Raw genomic sequence first — 18,968 nt, 5'->3', positions numbered from 1 at the left:
ATAGGCTGACATTGCCAGGGTGCCCATGCCGAGGGGACACCAACCCCCCCTCCATCCCCTGCCACCCAACTCCCTTGGGGACCCTGATTGCGCCCCCTTCACCCCAGTGGGGTCAGGCTGCCAGCTCCCCAAAGGTTGGGAGCTACTCTAAATCCTGGTGGAGTGAAACACATTGACAGGGCGGGAGAGGCCAGCAGGCCCGGATAATTCATTCCTGGGCCTGCTGATAGTCCTTAGCCTCACCTCACCGCCAATTTCCAATGCAGAACAGACTGCGCTGGAAATGCGGCGCTGGGAGGCGCTAGCCCCCCCATCCCCAATGCTCCCACCTGCCACTGCCCCCTCCCCCTCTGCCCCCGCCCCATGCGATTCTCCCAGCCCACTCCCCAAAAAAATCAGTGCAGCAGAATGGGAGAATCAGTCCCTCTATATGTAAATGATGAGGGAGTTTGTATCCCTGCAATGTGACTCCTTGTATTTCTGTTTTACAGAGGGAACATGATGGTTGTGATGGATCCGAATATGTTAATTTGACAGAGCTGCAAAAGCACGTTTAAATGTGATTATTAACCTAAATGTACACCTAATGCGCCTTGCATTTTACATGCCAGTCATGCAATCAGATACAACACTTTGTCGTGTCAAAAATGCTTTAAAAAGCAAACCATTTGCTCCTGAGCTTTCTAACATTGCTGCCTGGTTTCACCCCACGCTCCAGGCAGCTGCCAATTGAGGGACAACTGCCCTCAAAATTAGGCCTTCAATTAACCTCAGCTTTTTTTCTTTAGACAACTTCCCCTGTGGGGGATTGTCCCTTTAAGGACAACACAGCAAAAGAGGGTCACCTGGCTTGAGGGGCCAGTCAGGACCGAGGGTGGGTCATCACCCCAATGGTTGGGGAACTCTCTTAGGCAGTCTGAAGACATGCGGGGACTTGGGCAGATACTCTGCTGCTGTGGGGCAACTGGCGGGCTGCTGGCCTCTGCACAGCTTTTCTTTGTTAATAAATACTCTGTGTGTTCCTCACTAAGTCTGCAGTGTGCATCGTTACATCCCCACCAGGATTACTTGAACACTCGTTTGAAAGGGACAGGCCATGAAGAGCGCTGACCCATTGCAGCAGCTAAGCTTTGGAAGCTTAGATTGTATCGTTCCTCATGCTTCCATTTCCCGGGACTCTGGCACACGTGCAGACGGGAGCAGCATTCCAGTCCATTGATGTGACTTCTGCAACCCTGTTGAGGCGGGGCTGAGAGTTTGTGAATTACACAATTAAACCAATGTGGTTCCAAACTCCACCCATTCAGTTGGCATAAAGATAAGCTTTTGATGCCGACGGTGAATGAATGTTTGGCCACTGTGAACAATGGCATTAATTGTTAACCCGTTAGTCTCCTTCGCCGAAGGGATTGCAGAATGGATGTAATTCAGCCCTCTTCACTATAGCCTTCACTCTCCAAGGCTGCATTCCTGTATTCCACAATGTCATTTTTCAAATATTGACATGAGACAATAAGGATAATTATACCGATCGTTTTAGAAGCACAAAATTAGAAATCTGATTTGCTGTTGCTTCCTGGGTAACAGGGTCTGTGTCCTCTGTAACCGAATTGGACCCTGTTCACTGTAGCGGCATCAACACATGAGTATGCATCCAACCAGGAGCCGCAAAGCCCAGTGTCTCTCCCACATTACATCATACCTTTCCCAGACAGAACCAATCTTACTTCTGATTTTGGAAGATGCCATTTTGTCCATGTGTTGAGATGGTGGTCCTACGCCTCCAATACAGGGAGTTTGACCCTTCCTCCCTCGCTGCCGTAGTGCCTCTGATGTACCTGGAGCCTCTCTATATGCAGGTAAAGATGCCACCTTTTATTCCCCCGCCTCCCCCACTAATACTGGATCCTGCCATTGTGGTGGTGGACATTGATGTAATGCCCCCTCCTCCCCCATCCCCATCCCCCAATCTCCTTGGAAACTCGTAACCTTTGCTCCTCCCTGAAACTGGAGTACTCCATGTTTCCAATGATCATTCCTGCTGTATGTCCACTGCTCTTCTGCACTGTCTCTGATTTCAGACTGAGGTCCATATAATTCTTGGACTGACTGTCATCCATTTTGCAGCAGGAATGTCTGCACTCGCTGACTCCAGCCTGCCAGCCCCTGAACTCAAACAGGCATATTGGCATATTCCCATTTCCAAAGAGGACTCTGGTCAACAGTAACTTTCACAAAGCACTACAGCCCCAACCTGTCTACTGTTCATGCAAACCATTTTCAATGTGTCATGTTAACAGATCCCCAGCCCATAATCTGCACTCTGCATGCATTGCCTTCTAGTAATGCATGTGCTATCACTTAGACCCCCTTATTTATCTGTGTTTCATAAGCGTATTGTAGGGGTCCAGCTTCCCTTGGTCTTCCCTCTGCCTTACACGTTCATCTCTTCATCTGCTGCCTTACCCCTCTTGCCAGCCACCATAAGCTTCTTTGCACAGCCCTCCTTCCAAATTGTCCTCTTTAGAAGGATCATAGAAACAGTACAGTGCAGAAAGAGGCCACTTGGCCCATCAAGTCTGCACCAATCACAATCCCACCCAGGCCCTACCCCCATATCCCTACATATTTGCCCACTAATCTCTCTAACCTATACATCTCAGGACACTAAAGGACAATTTTAGCATGGCCAATCAACCTAACCCGCATATTTTTGGACTGTGGGAGGAAACTGGAGTACCCGGAGGAAACCCACACAGACACGAGGAGAATAGAACATAGAACATAGAACATAGAACACTACAGCACAAACAGGCCCTTCGGCCCACGAGTTGTGCCGATCACATCAACACCTACCAACCTACAGACCTATCTATAACCCTCAATCTCATTAAACCCCATATACTCATCCAGAAGTCTTTTAAAAGACCCCAGCGAGTTCGCCTCCACCACCACTGACGGCAGCCGATTCCATTCACTCACCACCCTCTGAGTGAAAAACTTACCCCTAACATCACTTCTGAACCTCCCTCCCTGCACCTTAAATCTGTGTCCTCTCGTAGCAATCATTTCAACCTGGGGAAATAGCCTCTGAGAGTCCACCCTATCTATTCCTCTCAACATTTTGTAAACTTCTATCAGGTCGCCTCTCAACCTTCGTCTCTCCAGGGAAAAGAGTCCCAGCTCCCTCAACCTAACTTCATAAGGCATGCCTCCCAGTCCAGGCAACATCCTTGTAAATCTCCTCTGTACCCTCTCAATAGCTTCTACATCTTTCCTATAGTGAGGCGACCAGAACTACGCACAATACTCTAAATGAGGCCTGACAAGGGTCTTATAAAGTTGCAGCATTACCTCCCGACTCCTAAACTCAATCCCTCGATTAATGAAGGCCAGTACACCATACGCCTTCTTGACCACCTCCTCCACCTGCGAGGCCGATTTAAGAGTCCTGTGGACCCGGACCCCAAGATCCTTCTGCTCTTCAACACTACTCAGACTTCTGCCCTTGATAGTGTACTCGTTCATCCCGTTGGTTCTGCCAAAATGGACGACTACACATTTATCTGCGTTGAAGTCCATCTGCCACTTCTCCGCCCAGTCCTGCATCCTATCTATGTCCTGCTGCAACTTTTGCCATCCTTCCAGACCATCCACAACACGACCAACCTTCGTGTCATCAGCGAACTTACTTACCCATCCCTCCACTTCCTCATCCAGGTCATTTATGAAAATGACAAACAACAAGGGTCCCAGAACAGATCCTTGAGGCACTCCACTGGTGACTGACCTCCATTCAGAAAAAGCCCCATCCACAACCACTCTCTGCCTTCTGCAGGCAAGCCAGTTCTTGATCCACAAGGCCAAAGGCCCTTGGATCCCATGGCCTCTCACCTTCTCAAGAAGTCTTGCATGGGGGACCTTATCAAACGCCTTGCTGAAGTCCATGTACACTACGTCCACGGCACTTCCTTCATCAATGTGTTCAGTCACATTATCGAAGAACTCAACTAGGCTCGTAAGGCACGACCTGCCCTTGACAAATCCATGCTGACTATTCCTGATCATGTGCAAACTCCACACAGAAAGTGACCCAAACCAGGAATCGAACCCAGGTCCCTGGAGCTGTGAAGCAGCAGTGCTAACCACTGTGCTACCGTGCCACCTTTGTTCCCACCACTCCTCCCCCACACCCCTGGCCTTACCTTGCACTCCAGCTGCAGTTGAACTTTGGACCTTTGTTGCAATGTCTGACTCCTGCGGCACAGTGCTGTCCAAATACTCCAGGGCAAAGGAGACACCTGTACTCCACAATCCCGGGTGCAGTACTCAACCAGATCAGTTGCACAGGAGGGGAATGGGTCCAGCAGCAAGGAGCTGTCCATAAAGACCAGCTCGGCATGCAGATGGAGGATAGGAAGTGGTCTGCCATTGCAGAGTGGTGAACAGCCATCAGGAGCAATGCAGCACTGTGGTAGAAAGGCTTTGTTGCACTCACCTTGGACTCTCTTGCAGACTGCCTTATGCACACCACCCTTTATCAATCGAGTTATAGACTGACATAATCTCCCGCTGGCGTGACGCGTGATCGGAACGCCTGACAGGATGCTAGTGGGCAGCTGTTGTAATAAACATTCATGAGATGCAAATGAATGCAAATCACATCTATGGTTGAGCCAAGGGGAAGACCGATGCCCCAATTAACCCCCCATTGAGAGAATTGCAACAGGATTTTACACCAGCAGGTTTCTGACCTTCTCACTCCCATTAGGTTCTCTGCTTGTGCCCATCACCAAACCTGCTGTGACGGACAGGGGAATTCCGCCCTGATGTTTTCCTCTATGGAGTGGCGCATGAGGCAGACAAAGCACATGTGTTGCAAGAGGTCACTAGCCTTTCTCCAGATGCTATTTATTGAGGGGCGGCATGGTGGCACAGTGGTTAGCACTGCTGCCTCGCAGTGCCTGGGACCCGGATTCGATTCCAGCCTTAGGTCACTGTCTGTGTGGAGTTTACATGTTTGCCCCATTCCTGCATATGTTTACTCCAGGTGCTCCGCTTTCCTCCTACACCCCAAAGTTATACAGGTAAGGCGTATTGGCTGTGCTAAATTGCCCCTTAGTGGCCCAAGATGTGTAGGATGGAGGTTTAGTGGGTAATTTTGTGGAATTGCAGGGATGGGGCCTGAGTGGGATGCTCTTCAGAAAATTGGCGCAGACCCAATGGGCCAAATGGCCTTCATGCACATTGTAGGGATTCTGTGATTCTACCACATCAACCATGGCTGACCACGGGCCCCTCCTGCTCTCACTGCCTGCCACTGGCACAATGAGGGGGTTTGCAGGTCGGTAATGGGCTTGTTTTGGCCACATTATCCGTAGCCATTAAGTACTGGGGGTGGAAGCTGTAATTAGAACTTCTGGCTGAGAGGCAGAGAGACACAACCCAGGGCAACACCAGACTCATGATATGATCTGTGAAGCATCAACAGAAATCAATTTTCATTATAGTTAAGATTATTGAATGATCTAGAGCCAGTGAAAACATTCTCAAAGATCGTCATGCATGACATGTGAATCTAAGAAGTTGATGGTTTGGAAAATATAAGTACATATGTAAATACACTTTAAATAAACTCAATCAATTTTTTTTGTCAAAGAAAAATCAATGTTTCAACATCTCTAAGTGGGATATGTTAAAATCTCAGCGGTGTGAAGCTGTATAATCCTTTTGCTTTGATAGCGCTGAGTGGAATGGACATCAATATTGCATTGAATTGGAAATCTTGCCACAAAGGCCTCTTAATTTGAACCAAAGATTTTTCTTTTCATCCTCTGCTTTTTTTTTCTGCTGATTACTTTTGTTGTCAGGTGGCCGCTCTGGATCTCGAGTCTGACTGGGGATTAACCGGTCAGAGAAAATGAATGAAAAGCCCTTGAGCAGAAACTCGTTGATCATCCGATTGTGTATAAAAATCAGTTTTCTTGCCCACAGGAATTTGCGAAAGATTTTTTAGTTTGGAAGCAGAAAGTCGAGGACATCGACAGAAGGCTGGCCACCATTTTCTGTCAGGCTTTTGAAGATGCACCCGCCTTGGAGCACGCCTTCAAGGTTTGTTTCAGTTGGGATGGTAAAGAAGCATTTACCGATGTAACACATTGGGGTACACATTCACCTTTGTCAAAACTTTAGAAATTGGGCGGCATTTAAAAAAGGTTGCAACTCACCACTAACTTTCTTGCCAAGACAAATTTAAGCCATGTTGATGGTTAGATACTGACCTAATAGTAAAGTCAACTGGACAAGTAAATCTCTGGGTGCATGGATTGGAATGCCACCACGCTAGCTGGTGGCTTAATGAGTACATTCAGTGCAGACACGAGGGGCCTCCTCTGCACTGTATGATACTATGATTCAATTGATGAATAGAAATCTGGAATTGAAAGCTGGTCTTGGTAATTGTGCCTTGAAACTATCGTCAATTGTCGTAAAAACTCATCTGCGTTCCCTCATGCACTTCAGTGAAGGAAATCTGCCGTCCTTACCTGGTGTGGCCTAAATGTGACTCCAGACCCGCAGCAATGTGGTTGACTCTGACCTGCCCTGTGAAATGGTCCCGGGCAATTTGGGACACGGTAACAAATGCTGACCTCACCAGCGACGCCCAGGTCCCATGAAAATCATTTTAAAAAATTACTTGGTAGAAGAATCTGATGCATTTGATCAAAATTCTTGACAGTCTTTGAAGTAAGGATGTGACCCACTTTAAAGACCTATTATGTGAAGGCCATCTTGGCTCAGTTATTGAATACCTGAAACAGTGCGACTTGTTTAACGGTGATGTTATACAGGTGATAGATGGACAGGGGATGGCTGTGGTGTTGTTCATGATTGACGTATAGGCCAAGCAACAATTTCCTGCCTGCCTGGGGAAAGAAACATAAAAACATAGAAATTAGAAGCAGGAACAGGCCATTTGACCCTTCCAGCCTTGTCCGCCATTCACTTTGATCATGGCTGATCACCAAATTCAATATCCTGATTCCCCCCTTCCTCCCATATCCCTTGATTTCTTCAGCCTCAAGAGATATAGGAGGAAGGGATGGGGGGGAGGGGGTGGGGGTGGAATCAGGACATTGAAGATATAGTTCAAGATTTTTAATGACACAACATTGCCTCATGGTGAAGCTGCTGAAAAACATGCCTTTCTTACACAACTCCTAGTTCAGCTCAGCAGTGCTTATAAACATTACTGTCTGTTTTTTGAAACATTTCCTTTCTCTCTCTCTCTCTCTCCAGTTGTTGGATATGTTTGGTAGCCTCCTCGAGAGACCTCTAATAGCGGTCAATGCGTCTGACAAATACCCTAGCCTCGTTGTCATGTACAGTCAGGAACTGGATGATGTCAAGCACATTTATAACAGGCATATGGAGAAAGCAATGGAATTCGGTAAGAGTCGCTCTGATAACTTTAATAAAGCTGATGGAAAAGGCAGAGTGCGAACGAAGTATAGAATTTCAGTTAATAAAATTTGCAAATAATTTCTCTCTTCTCTTTTTTCCTCTCTTTGACACATGTTTACACAGTGGCACAGTGGTTAGCATGGTGGCACAGTGGTTAGCACTGCTGTCTTACAGCTCCAGGGACCAGGGTTCGATTCCCAGCTTGGTCACTGTCTGTGTGGAGTTTGCACGCTCTCCCCATGTCTGCGTGGCTTTCCTCTGGTTTCCTCCCACAGTTCAAAGATGTGTGGGTTAGGTGCTATGCCCCTTGTGTGGGCCATGCTAAATTGCACCTTAGTGTCACGTGATGCATTGGTTAGAGGGATAAATATGTGGGGTTACGGGGATAGGGCCTAGGTGGGATTGTTGTTGGTACAGACTTGATGGGTTGAATGGCTTCCTTCTCCATTGGTTCACTTATGTCCTTTCAGGAAGGCAATCTGCCATCCTTACCTGGTACAAGTGACTCCAAAGCCACAACTGCCCTCGGGCAAATAGTGATGTGCAATAAATGCTGGCCAAACAGCGGCGCCCATGATCCACAAGTGAGTTAAATAAAGAAGCATCCACCCTCAGCTCTTTATTTCCCACCACCAGCAGCAAGCAATCAAATTTGTGTCGGGGGACTTTTTTCTTCAATTTATCCATTCTTGGAATGCAGATGTCACCAGAAAGACCAGCCTGTCCTTAATTTCCCTTGAGAAGGTGATGGTGAGCTGCCTTCTTGAAATGCTGCCGTCTGTGTGGTGAAGGCGTTCCCACAGTGCTGCTAATGAGACAGTGCTAGAGTTTTGACCCAGTGAGGAAGCCACGATACAGTAAATCAGGATGGTGTGTGATTTGGGGCTGGACTTGCAGATGGTGATGTTCCCATTCATCCGCCGCTGCCTTTGTCCTCCTAGATAGTAGAGGTTTAGGGTTAGGGAGATGATGTCAGGAAAGCCTGAGAGATAATCATGTGTTTAAACACCCTCCACCACAACCTATCTCTGCTGTAAGGGATTAACACACTGTATATTTTTATAAAATATATATAGATATGCTTATTGCTATTGCTAAAATTTAAAAACTGAAGAAGGACTTTTAAAATGACTGAATCCACGTCTGACCCCTGAACCAAAGAAACTGGCGAGCAGTTTTTGGAAAACTTGCACCTCGTTATCTCTGAGGAGGTACTAATGACCACCTCTGAACTGTACAGGCCAACTTCAACAAGTGCAATAGAAAGGCATTTAGTAAACCCCCCCCCCCCCCGGTGGCCAGAAGGAGATGGATTGAGACAATTAACTGTCTGTGGAACCCAAATGATGGATACGTGTACTATGTAAAAGATGGTAGAGAGTTGGGAGTCATGTGACATGGGCCTCTGACCTCTTGCTGAACTGGAAAGCTCAGTCTGGTGTTTACCATCCAAGCAGTAGTCTCACAGAAAAGGAACTGTTCCGGGATGGAATACCGCTGCTCTGTAAAATAGCACTGGCTTCGAGAAAAAACAGTGCAAGAAATATGATATTGGTTAGGATGTAAGGAGGTCTTTATTTGTTATTTATGTAAACATTGTGGGAATTTGCCAACCTCAGGATGATTTAATACAGCTTTTTATGTAAATTTAACCTGACTGTCAATGTAAAATAAGTGTGCATTAGCCAGATATATTTATTTTTTAGTTGAGGGAACAAAGCATCCCTAAATTTATTGCGATCTCCATTGTATGATAAATATTAGTGTGCTTAGTTTGAACTGTTATCTGTCATTGACAGCAAAGAAAATGTTTAAAGCGTTTCATCTTGTATCTTTGAAGAACATAAATAGTTTTCAGAGATTTTGGTGGGTGACAGTAGCCCTCGCTGCAAAGATTATGAAACAAAGAGGAGGAAGCCATTTTAGTCACACACCCCAACCTTCCCAGAAATCTACACTTTTTCCTCCATCCACGTGGTTAATTGCCTTTTGGATAATTTCAGAGCTCTGGCCTCCTTTAGTTAACAAAACTTTTTGCCAGTTATGGTGCTCTTTGGTGTATAACTTGCATCATTTGACATCAAGAGACCAGCCTGGAACCTGCGCACCCAATCTCAATGGGCGGAATTTTAGCGGCTGCTCACGTTTTGCACGATCCAGCCTGAGGCCAACGGAGAATGCCATTCTTCGAGCCAAGCCCGCCCCTGGAATCGGGAATGGCATGCCAGTAAAATTCCGGCCAATGTGTGCAAATTACATGCACTAACTTTGAGGAAAATGTTCTTTAGGGAGCTGGGCAATGGTGTGGGGCATTTGTGAGCGGCAAAATTATTTCCATAATTTTAATTTTAAATAATAACTTAATTTATTATTTTAATTTAATAAATTAATTTAATAGTTATTTATTGTCATATAATAATGCATTAATTAATTACATTAATTAATAATTCCAAAAATCCACTTCCTCCCCTTCCTATCTGTCCAACAGCGAGGAAGTTGCGGAATCATTCAGTCACTACAGTGCAGAAGGAAGCCATTCAGCCCATCAAGTCTGCACCGACGGTAATCCCACCCAGGGGCTATTCCCGTAACTCCACATATTTACCCTGCTAATCCCCCTGACTAAAAAACATCTGGCGCGAATTTCTTTTAAATAAGTTCAATTATTGCATGCTGCCCAAGGCTGGACACACTGAGTTAGCAATTTGAAATGATTTCAAATCCGGTGACTCATTCTAAAACCGATAATCCTTTGGCCATTTCATGCTTCAATGTATCGCACGGTGCAGAAGATCTCTTTATGGTCTCAGCGAACCCACTCTAATCGCTGGCCTGTGCCCAGTGACTCAGAGTGAATGTGGCTGGTAAATCCTGTAATAAAGGCTGCATTCTGGACTTCTTGAAAAAAAACTTGAGAAATTAAGCCATTTTAATCTCAAGGAAGAGAAAGGAAGGAAAACAAGTATAAAGGAAAATCAGCTGTAGATTGTCCCTGCAATGCCTCAAGTCCATTGTGCTAAGATGTTTCTAACAATGGTTCGCATGCATCACAAACTCTTGCATTCTCCTTCTTAACCCCTTTTATATTTACAAACAGAAGATGATGAGGTGAGTGGTATATACATAGCCTTTTTAAAACTATTTTACAACCTGGGCTGATGTCTCCTCATGAAACATTGCTGCTATTTGTGTGGAAATGTTTTAATTTAATACAAAGGATAAGATAGGTTGGAGAACTTCTTACCCATGTTCAAATCAAATGCTGCTTTGACTGAGAAAAAGTAACAGAAAAGATTGTTGCATTGGGGATGTGTACTTGAATCTGCCCCAAGCATCTTCATGTGCAGTGGTTTTACAGTCACTATTTGTGACGGTTAGCTCACTGCCAGAGGCTTCCCTAATGGCTGAGGGAGGTTCATGTATTGGAATCAGCTCACCTGGCACACAGGAAAGTGCGAAAGCTTGCAACGTCCCCATCTCTTCGCAATCGAAGCAGCTGACGTAGCAAATAGGCAAGTAGGTTTAGCTCACATCACTCGAGAGTGGTCCTAATAACGTCACAGTCGCAGGTTCGATCCCTGTATTGGCCAAGGGGAATTATCTATCTTCAGGTGAGCGTACTGTTTGAAAACTGTTTCTCCTGTGGCCTAGTGGCGTAGGAGACTGACCTGGTAATCCACAAACCCTAGGGCAATGGTCTTGGGTCCCAGGCTCAAATCTCACCACAGTAGAAAGAAAGGGCCCTGTGACAGGCATGAGGATGAGCTGAAAATTTTCCAGTTAAGAGCATCTGGCAAAATACTGATGGAAACTGGACTTACAGGAATCCCAGTTATTATTACCAGTCATTTTGGCTGTATCCAGCTGAGACCAATTATGTCTGGTTGAAATTTCCAACTGGTTTGAGTTGATTTCCTCAGCTTAATGATGGTGCCTTTACTATTCCTTGCTTCATTTATTCTATGCAAAGTCGCCAATTTGCAAACAAGACATGCAGCAACATAAAGAGAATGTCCTCACAATACACTGTTGATGTACTTAGCTGTGTTTGTAGAATTATTTAAAACTTTTCTTCCAGTAGTGTTAGGCTTTATATTAAAAATAAACCAGTTATTGCATTAGCTGATTAGGACACTGTCTTCTGTTTTGTAGGTTGCCCCCCTGTGAACAAGAACATGCCAATTGTCGGGGGTGGGTTACGCTGGGCTATGGAATTAAGGCAACGGATCCAGGTGCCGTTTAATAACTTCAGGAATATCACACACTCGTAAGTATCCGGCCCAGTACAATAGGCATCATTCTGAGAAAGCTCTGAGTCTCTCTGTACCTGTACTAAATGTCCCTGACCAAATGCCAATTTTTTTCTCTTTAAAGAATAGATAGCACAGTAAAGATTTCTGGCTTTGATGACATTTGAGAGCAGGTGAAATTTGAGCACAGGTGAAGGTGGGCATCAAGTTGGAGTGGTGCAAGGTGGTTTCGCAACACTGACATTCCTCAGCACCATTATCCCTGAGTTTCTAATCTGCCTAAACCAGTGTATGTGCTGATTAGAGATCAGATACTTTCCCACCAGGAGGAAGAGCCTGAGAGAGATTCATCCCTGGATTGTTTCTGCACACTGGCATCATTACTGTCTCAGTAAAGCTCTGGCGGTTTGCTTACCATCTTGATTTTGCGTGTAGTACCTTACTGGGAGACCCAACTGAGCAAAGGGGGAAGAAAGCAAACCATCTCTTCCTTTAAACTTTTGGGACTGTGTTATACTATCATAGAATCCCTACAGTGCAGAAGGAGGCCATTTGGCCCATCAAATCTGCATCGACAACAATCCCACCCATCCTTTATCCTCACAACCCCCTGATACTAAGGGGCAATTTAGCATGGCCTAACCTGCACGTCTTTGGACTCAGGGAGGAAACTGGAGCATCCGGAGAAAACCCACACAGATATGGGAAGATCATGCAGACTTCACATAGACAGTTACCCAAGGCTGGAATTGAACCTGGATCTCTGATCCTGTGAGGCAGCAGAGCTGAGTACTATGCCATCGTGCCACCTATAAAATGTGCACTACTTTATAAAGAAGAATTCACCTATGGCACTCACTATTAGTCCTCTCCTGCCTGTATTTTATACTTCAGTAGGCTGTATGATTTGGTTCATCGTGATGTTATGGGTGAAAGCCTCATTTGGGGATTAGAGCAAATAGCCTGCAAATGACTGATAAGAATTAGAATAGAGCAAGAATGGGTGATTCAGCCTCTTGAGCATGAACTAATGAACGCAGTTGTATGAGAACACTATCCTCACAGTGAAATGTTGAAGTAACTTCCTCCTGCTTGCTCTAAAATGATATTGAAGATCCCAAGATACTATTCAAAAAAAAGTGGAGAGAGTTCTCTCAGAGTTGTACCAAACACATACCAATACCATGTAGTGAGGGGAAGCATTTCCCCCAGAAACTGCACAGACTCATGGGTCCTCGAGTACGTGCAAACCCAGCTGTTGCTGCCATTGCGAATTCATTGGAATGAGGTTGGAGGCAGGTGGGACTCCTCTGGAAGAAAATCTATGATTGTGTTGGGAGGTTGCTGATGATATCAGTGAAGGGGCCGGTGGCAGGGATGGGGGCTTTGCGGAACCAGCCTAACCCTGGGCCTGGCGCACTCCCTATCCTCTATGACCTGCAGATACTCACCCGCAACGATTTTCCTCCCTCAATGGAGATCACTTTCAGAGGTTGGGACAAATTTTAAACAAGCAATGGAGATAGCTTGGCACTGAGAGGTACTGCAAAAGGAGTTTCAAAACATGCAAATGGTGCGTTCGCCAGTTAGGGTGGAAACCTGTAGTCAGCAGTGGTGCCAAAACCGATGAAGTAGCTGTGAGGTGGGAAACAATTTCAGCTGCAAATAAGACAAGAATTAGAAGAGATATTCAAGCAGCAGAGTTTCAAGCTGAAGGTTCAGAGAATCCCGATAGTACAGAAGGAGGCCATTCAGCCCATTGAGTCTGCACCAACTGTCTGACAGAGCATCTTACCCAGGCCCACTCCCTGCCTTATTTACCCCAGTAATCCCCCTAACTTACACTTCTTGGGACACCAAGGGGGCAATTTAACATGGCCATTCCACCTAACCTGCACACCTTTGGAAACCGGAGCATCCAGAAGAACCCTCTCGCAGACATGGGTAGAATGTGTAGACTCTGCATAATCACCCAAGGCCAGAATCAAACCCAGGTCTCCGATGCTGTGAGGCAGCAGTGTTAACCACTGTGCCACTGTGCTACCCTGCCACCTGTGTTCTGGAGGTAACCACTCCTCCGAATCCTGCAGGGATAAGGAGGCTGAATATTTTCTTGTCATAGGAGAGGTGACTTAAAACATTGCTGTAAAGCCAAGTCTACTGACGAGCCGATTAAATAAAGTGTCACCAGAATGTGGAAGAGTTTAGCACTGACAGTAAAAGGTAATGATTTTTGGAAGGTCTAATACAGATAGAAAATAAAAAGTAAATGACAGAACTCTTAAGAGTATTGGTAGGTGGAGGAATCTGGGTATACATTTACACAGGTCACTGGAAGTGGCAACGCAGGTGGAGAACATTGTCAAGAAGGCATATAGCAAGCTTGCCTTCATTGGCCGGGGCATTGAGTTTAAAAATTGGCAAGTCATTGTGCAGCTTTATAGAACCTTAGTTAGGCTGCACTTGGAATATAGTGTTGAATACTTATCACCACACTACCAGAAGGATGTAGAGGCTTTGGAGAGGGTACAGAAAAGATTTACCAAGATGTTGCCTGGTATGGAGGGCATTAGCTATGAGGAGAGGTTGGAGAAACTTGGTTTGCCCTCACTGGAACAACGGAGGTTGAGGGGCGACCTGATAGAAGTCTACAAGATTATGACGGACAAGGACAGAGTGGATAGGCAGAAGCTTTTTCCCAGGGTGGAAGAGCCAGTTACTATGGGGCATTGGTTTAAGGTGCGAGGGGCAAGTTTTAAAGGAGATGTACGAGGCAAGTTTTTTTACACAGACGGCATTAGTGAACCAGATGGATTTTTCCAACTGTTGACCATGGTTTCACGCTCATTAGTAGATTCTTAATTCCAGATTTTTTTATTGATTTCAAATTTCACCATCTGCTGTGGCAGGATTCAAACCTAGGTCTAGAAATGTTTCTAGATTAGTAATCTAGCAACAATACCACCAGCAATCACCTCTCCCAGTTTTACCATTAGGGAGTGTTTTGCCATCAGGAAATGTTGCAGACTGTTTTAACACTGAAGTACCTGGCCATCCTGTGACAGGCACAACTGACATCTCCATGGAAACAGATTGAACTGAGCTGCCTGTGCCTGAAGGGGTGACTGTTGTGGTTACAGCTGACAGTAATCCTATGGAAGCACCTCAGCCAAAGGAGTTACACTGTTCCAAGGTTTGGAAAAAACCTTGAAAGATTAATTTATAATTAACTAAATTAATGTACGGAATATTTACTTATTTTGGACTGTGTAAATTGAGTATTTGTATAAGGGGTAAAGGTGGGGGGGGAGGGGGGGGGCGAATGGGTTTGGTGATTGTCCCTTTAAGAATCAAATTGTCGAGTAAGGGTCACATGTCCTAGGGAACCAATTGGGGAGCAGGTGGGAAATCACTTTGTTCATGTGGCCTGCTTATTTAGAGTAATCTCAGGAGCCTCTGTATAGTTTTTACCTGTAAATGTACAAGTTGTGTTTTCTTGAACTGGTGAACAAGCATCTCTACAGATATGGTTGTGATTTCTGTCAGGTTTTAGCTGATTCTTCTTTCTGGGAACTGGGTTTGTTGTACATTCACTGGTTTGTTAAATATTCAATTTGCCTCAGAGCAATGCAGAGATGACCCTGAACGTGCAACATTTTTACTTGCAAAAGTTTTAAAATCCTTCTGCAATCACAAGTAGCACCATGCTTATCCCAGCCCTAACTTCCAGTAACTTATGTGGTGTCTGTTCGCTCTATTCTAGATCTATATGAGGGCTTAAATAACCAAGCACAGTGAGCGTAGATCAGTTACCAGACTCGTATAATCGAACACAGAACATCTGAACAATACATAGTTTTCATATCAGAATCTCAGGCGGTGCTAGAAATGACTTTGAAAGGGAATGTAGAAATATTTTAAGAAAGAGAAAAATAAATGGATTGGCCATTGGAAGTAAAGTGTGTTGATTTGGGTGATTGTTTCTTTAAGGGCAAAACAGCAGAAGAGGGTCACCTGACTTGGAGGGCCAATTGGGCCTGAGAGTGGCCCAGGGAGTGGAGTCTTCTCTTTGGCAGAGATATTTTGAAGACCTGTGGGGACTGAGGCAACTGGAGGCTGCTGGCCTTCTTATTAACAAATAATTCTTTGTGTTTTTGACAAAAGTTTGTGCATCATTACACAAAGAGAGAGATTTTTGGAGAACTAGTGTAGGCATGATGGACTCTGCAGCCTACTTAGTGCAGTAACATAATGTGGTTTAGTGTTTAGGGTATTTTACTGTACACATAATTGCAGCAGTATTTGCATTTGTGATGAGTCATTGCATTTCAGCCTTATTTCTTTGTTGCAAAGCACTTTGATGCTGTCCAATATATAAAAAAAATCCTGTCCCCTCTCCCTGGTGGTGAACTGGAATCAGATTTCATGTGAATTGGGACTCCTACCTCCACTCAGTGGACTTCAGAAGAATGAGGGGGGAATCTGATTGAATACTGAAAAGCCTGGAGAGAGTGGATATGGGAGAGTGGATATGGGAAAGATATTTTCATTAGTAAGAGATGCTAAGCACAGCATCAGTGTTAAGGAATGATCCTTTAGAACTAAGGTGAGAAGGAACTTCTTCAGCCAGAGGGTGGTGAATCTGTGGAATTCATTGCCACAGAAGGCTGTGGAGGCCAAATCATTGAGTATATTTAAGAGAAAGGTAGCTAGGTTCTTCATTGGTAAAGAGATCAAAGATTATGGGGAAAAGGCAGGAGAATGAGTTTGAGAAACTTAGCCATGATTGAATGGCAGAGTAGCCTTGATGGGCTGAATGGCCTAATTCTGTTACTGTATCTTATAATCTCTTATTGGCCTTGGTGTGAGCAATAGATAATGTGCAACATATCTGCACTAATGTATTCTGGCCCATGATTTTGAGATATAAAATACAGACTTGGAGAAGTTTGAGTGGTGGTATCATATATCCCTTCAAATTAATTGGGATTCCCATGTACTTTATGTTTGGTTGGAAGAGACCTATTGTATTGAGTCTGGGAATGCAGAACAAAAATTGGAAATGCTTTGTGAATGTTAACTTTGTTTGTGGGTGTAAATTTCCACAGGTGTATGGACTCATCTGAAGGCAAGCAGATGATTCAGAAGTATGAGGAGATGATGGAACTCTTGGATCAGTAAGTAGCAGACTCTGTTCGTTATCAGGAAGTTCTCTGCAAAAACATACATTGAAGCAGTTTTGAGATGTGAGTTGTAAAGATGGAAGATTTATATAAATTAATGTATTGCTTATGGTTAATCTCCAATTGGGTTGCATAAAGTCAATTGGATTTTTGTTTTGGGTTTGGTGCATTGGTCATGCTAAATTCTCCCTCAGTGTACCTGAACAGGTGCCTGAGTGTAGTGAACTCGGGGATTTTCACAGTGACTTCATTACAGTGTAAATGTAAGTCTACTTGTGACTAATAAATTAACTTTTTAAACAATTTCTCTATTTCTACACAACAATGCTTTATAATTAGAGATGTTTTGCAAGTTCCTACGCATATCAAAGATGCTGATTACAAGCTGTTTAATTTCTTTCGTCATGGTCACTGGTAATACTCATCCATGTTTATCAGAATCATCAACAACACAATCTCTTGCCAGTTTGACTCGTGAAAACATTTAATTTATGGTACTTTCTATAGGAGAAGGCCTTGTGGCGCAGTGGGTAGGGCCCCTGCTTCTGGGCCAAAGGCTCTAATTTTAAGTTCCACTCCAGGACTTTAATGGTCAAGGAAGGTGTGTTCATAATGTGGCCAAACAGGTTGCGTGTTAACCTGCAGATACTGCCAACACATGTCAGTGAAAGTAAGTAAGAGTGGGAGAGATTCCTGGTCAGCCATGTGATGGGAAGGGAGTTAGAACCTCTTAACATCATTATCCATAGCTCTGGACTACAACATGCATGTAAAAGTACATATTGTCACAGCAACCTGGACTCTCTGAATGAGCTGTAAGAAACCAACCCATTTTCGCACTTATGGTGCAAGGTATATGACAGGAAAATGGGGAAAACCCCATCTTGTTTGCCCTGTTCAGATATGGTGCCAACATGACTTTCTGAATGTATCACAGCTTGGTATGGCTTCTGCTCTGACCAAAACTTAGAAACTACTAAGAGTTGTGCATGTAGCCCAATCCATCACTCAAAACAGTCTCCCATCCATTGACTCTGTCTACACTTCCCACTGATTTGGCAAAGCAGCCAGCGTAATCAAGGATCCCTCGCACAGTGGAAGTAGAAATATCGAAGATAGGAGCGGGGGAGGCCATTTGGCCTTTCGAGGCTGCTTTGCCATTCATCATGATCATGGTTGATCTTCCAACTAAATTTCCTAATCCTGCTTTCTCCCCATAACCTTTGATCCCATTCATCCCAAACATACTCTCTTCTACCTTCTTCCATTGGGGGGAAAGGGTACAAAAGTCTGAAGAAATGTACCAACCGACTCAAGGATCTGTCAGACTTTTGGATGGGCCTATCTCATATTAAGTTGGTCTTTCTGTACACCCTGGCTATGACTGTAACACTACATTCTGCACTCTCTTGTTTCTTTCTCCCCTATGTACTCTATGAAAGGTATGCTTTGTCAGCATAGCACACAAGAAACAATGCTTTTCACTGTATATGTTACAATAATAAATCAAATAATAAGAAAATGCATCGCCTAACCACAGAATCTCCTAGGAAGACCAAAAAATGAGCTGTGAACAAAGGCCTTGGTTTCTAACTTAGTTGGTTTCTAACGTCCAATGTGTTGTTTCTCTGCTGATGCCGATGGTTAGAACATTCGGCTCAGGCTTAATTTGCTTTGTGTCATTGTGATTCTACTCAACCATCTGTGATTCAAGAAGTGGATATGGTCGATGGTGCTTAACAATTTAATAGCCTCAATACCGTTCTGAGCATCAGACCACTTTATACGCTGTCGCCCAATTTTTTTTGCAGACAGCCAGAGAAATGAAACCCACCACGGAATCCTGTTATTGCACAAAAGAATGGGACTGACAGAAAAGTTGCTTACAACTGTGGCTGTACGTAACGAGGTTCTAAATTGTCTTTTGAAGTGGTTGAGTAACAGAGTTTTTGCTTGAGTGAATAGTGGAGGCAAAAGATGGTAAGTTTATTTGAGAATCAAACAAGTTTTGTGATGGCAGCTCTGTACGATTTTGTAGATGGGTGTGCTTCGGTGGGTCACAGAGCTTTCC

At 44.5% G+C, this 18,968-nt stretch overlaps 1 protein-coding gene across 1 annotated transcript in view; it reads left to right on the top strand.

Moving 5' to 3' along the window:
- Positions 1-18,968, top strand: part of dnah9 (dynein, axonemal, heavy chain 9) — a 521,732-nt gene that overhangs the window by 34,276 nt on the left and 468,488 nt on the right. The window contains exons 8-11 of the mRNA XM_080209043.1: positions 5,995-6,111; positions 7,300-7,450; positions 11,617-11,731; positions 16,823-16,891. Coding sequence (XP_080065169.1) covers positions 5,995-6,111; positions 7,300-7,450; positions 11,617-11,731; positions 16,823-16,891 — 452 coding nt within the window. The remainder of the gene's footprint in view (positions 1-5,994; positions 6,112-7,299; positions 7,451-11,616; positions 11,732-16,822; positions 16,892-18,968) is intronic.

This window comes from Carcharhinus amblyrhynchos, chromosome 21, assembly GCF_965287045.1.
Source record: "Carcharhinus amblyrhynchos chromosome 21, sCarAmb.v2.hapA, whole genome shotgun sequence".
NCBI classification, from domain to species: domain Eukaryota; kingdom Metazoa; phylum Chordata; class Chondrichthyes; order Carcharhiniformes; family Carcharhinidae; genus Carcharhinus; species Carcharhinus amblyrhynchos.
The sequence above is the reverse complement of the archived record's forward strand: the minus strand, read 5'-3'. Positions and strand labels throughout refer to the sequence as shown.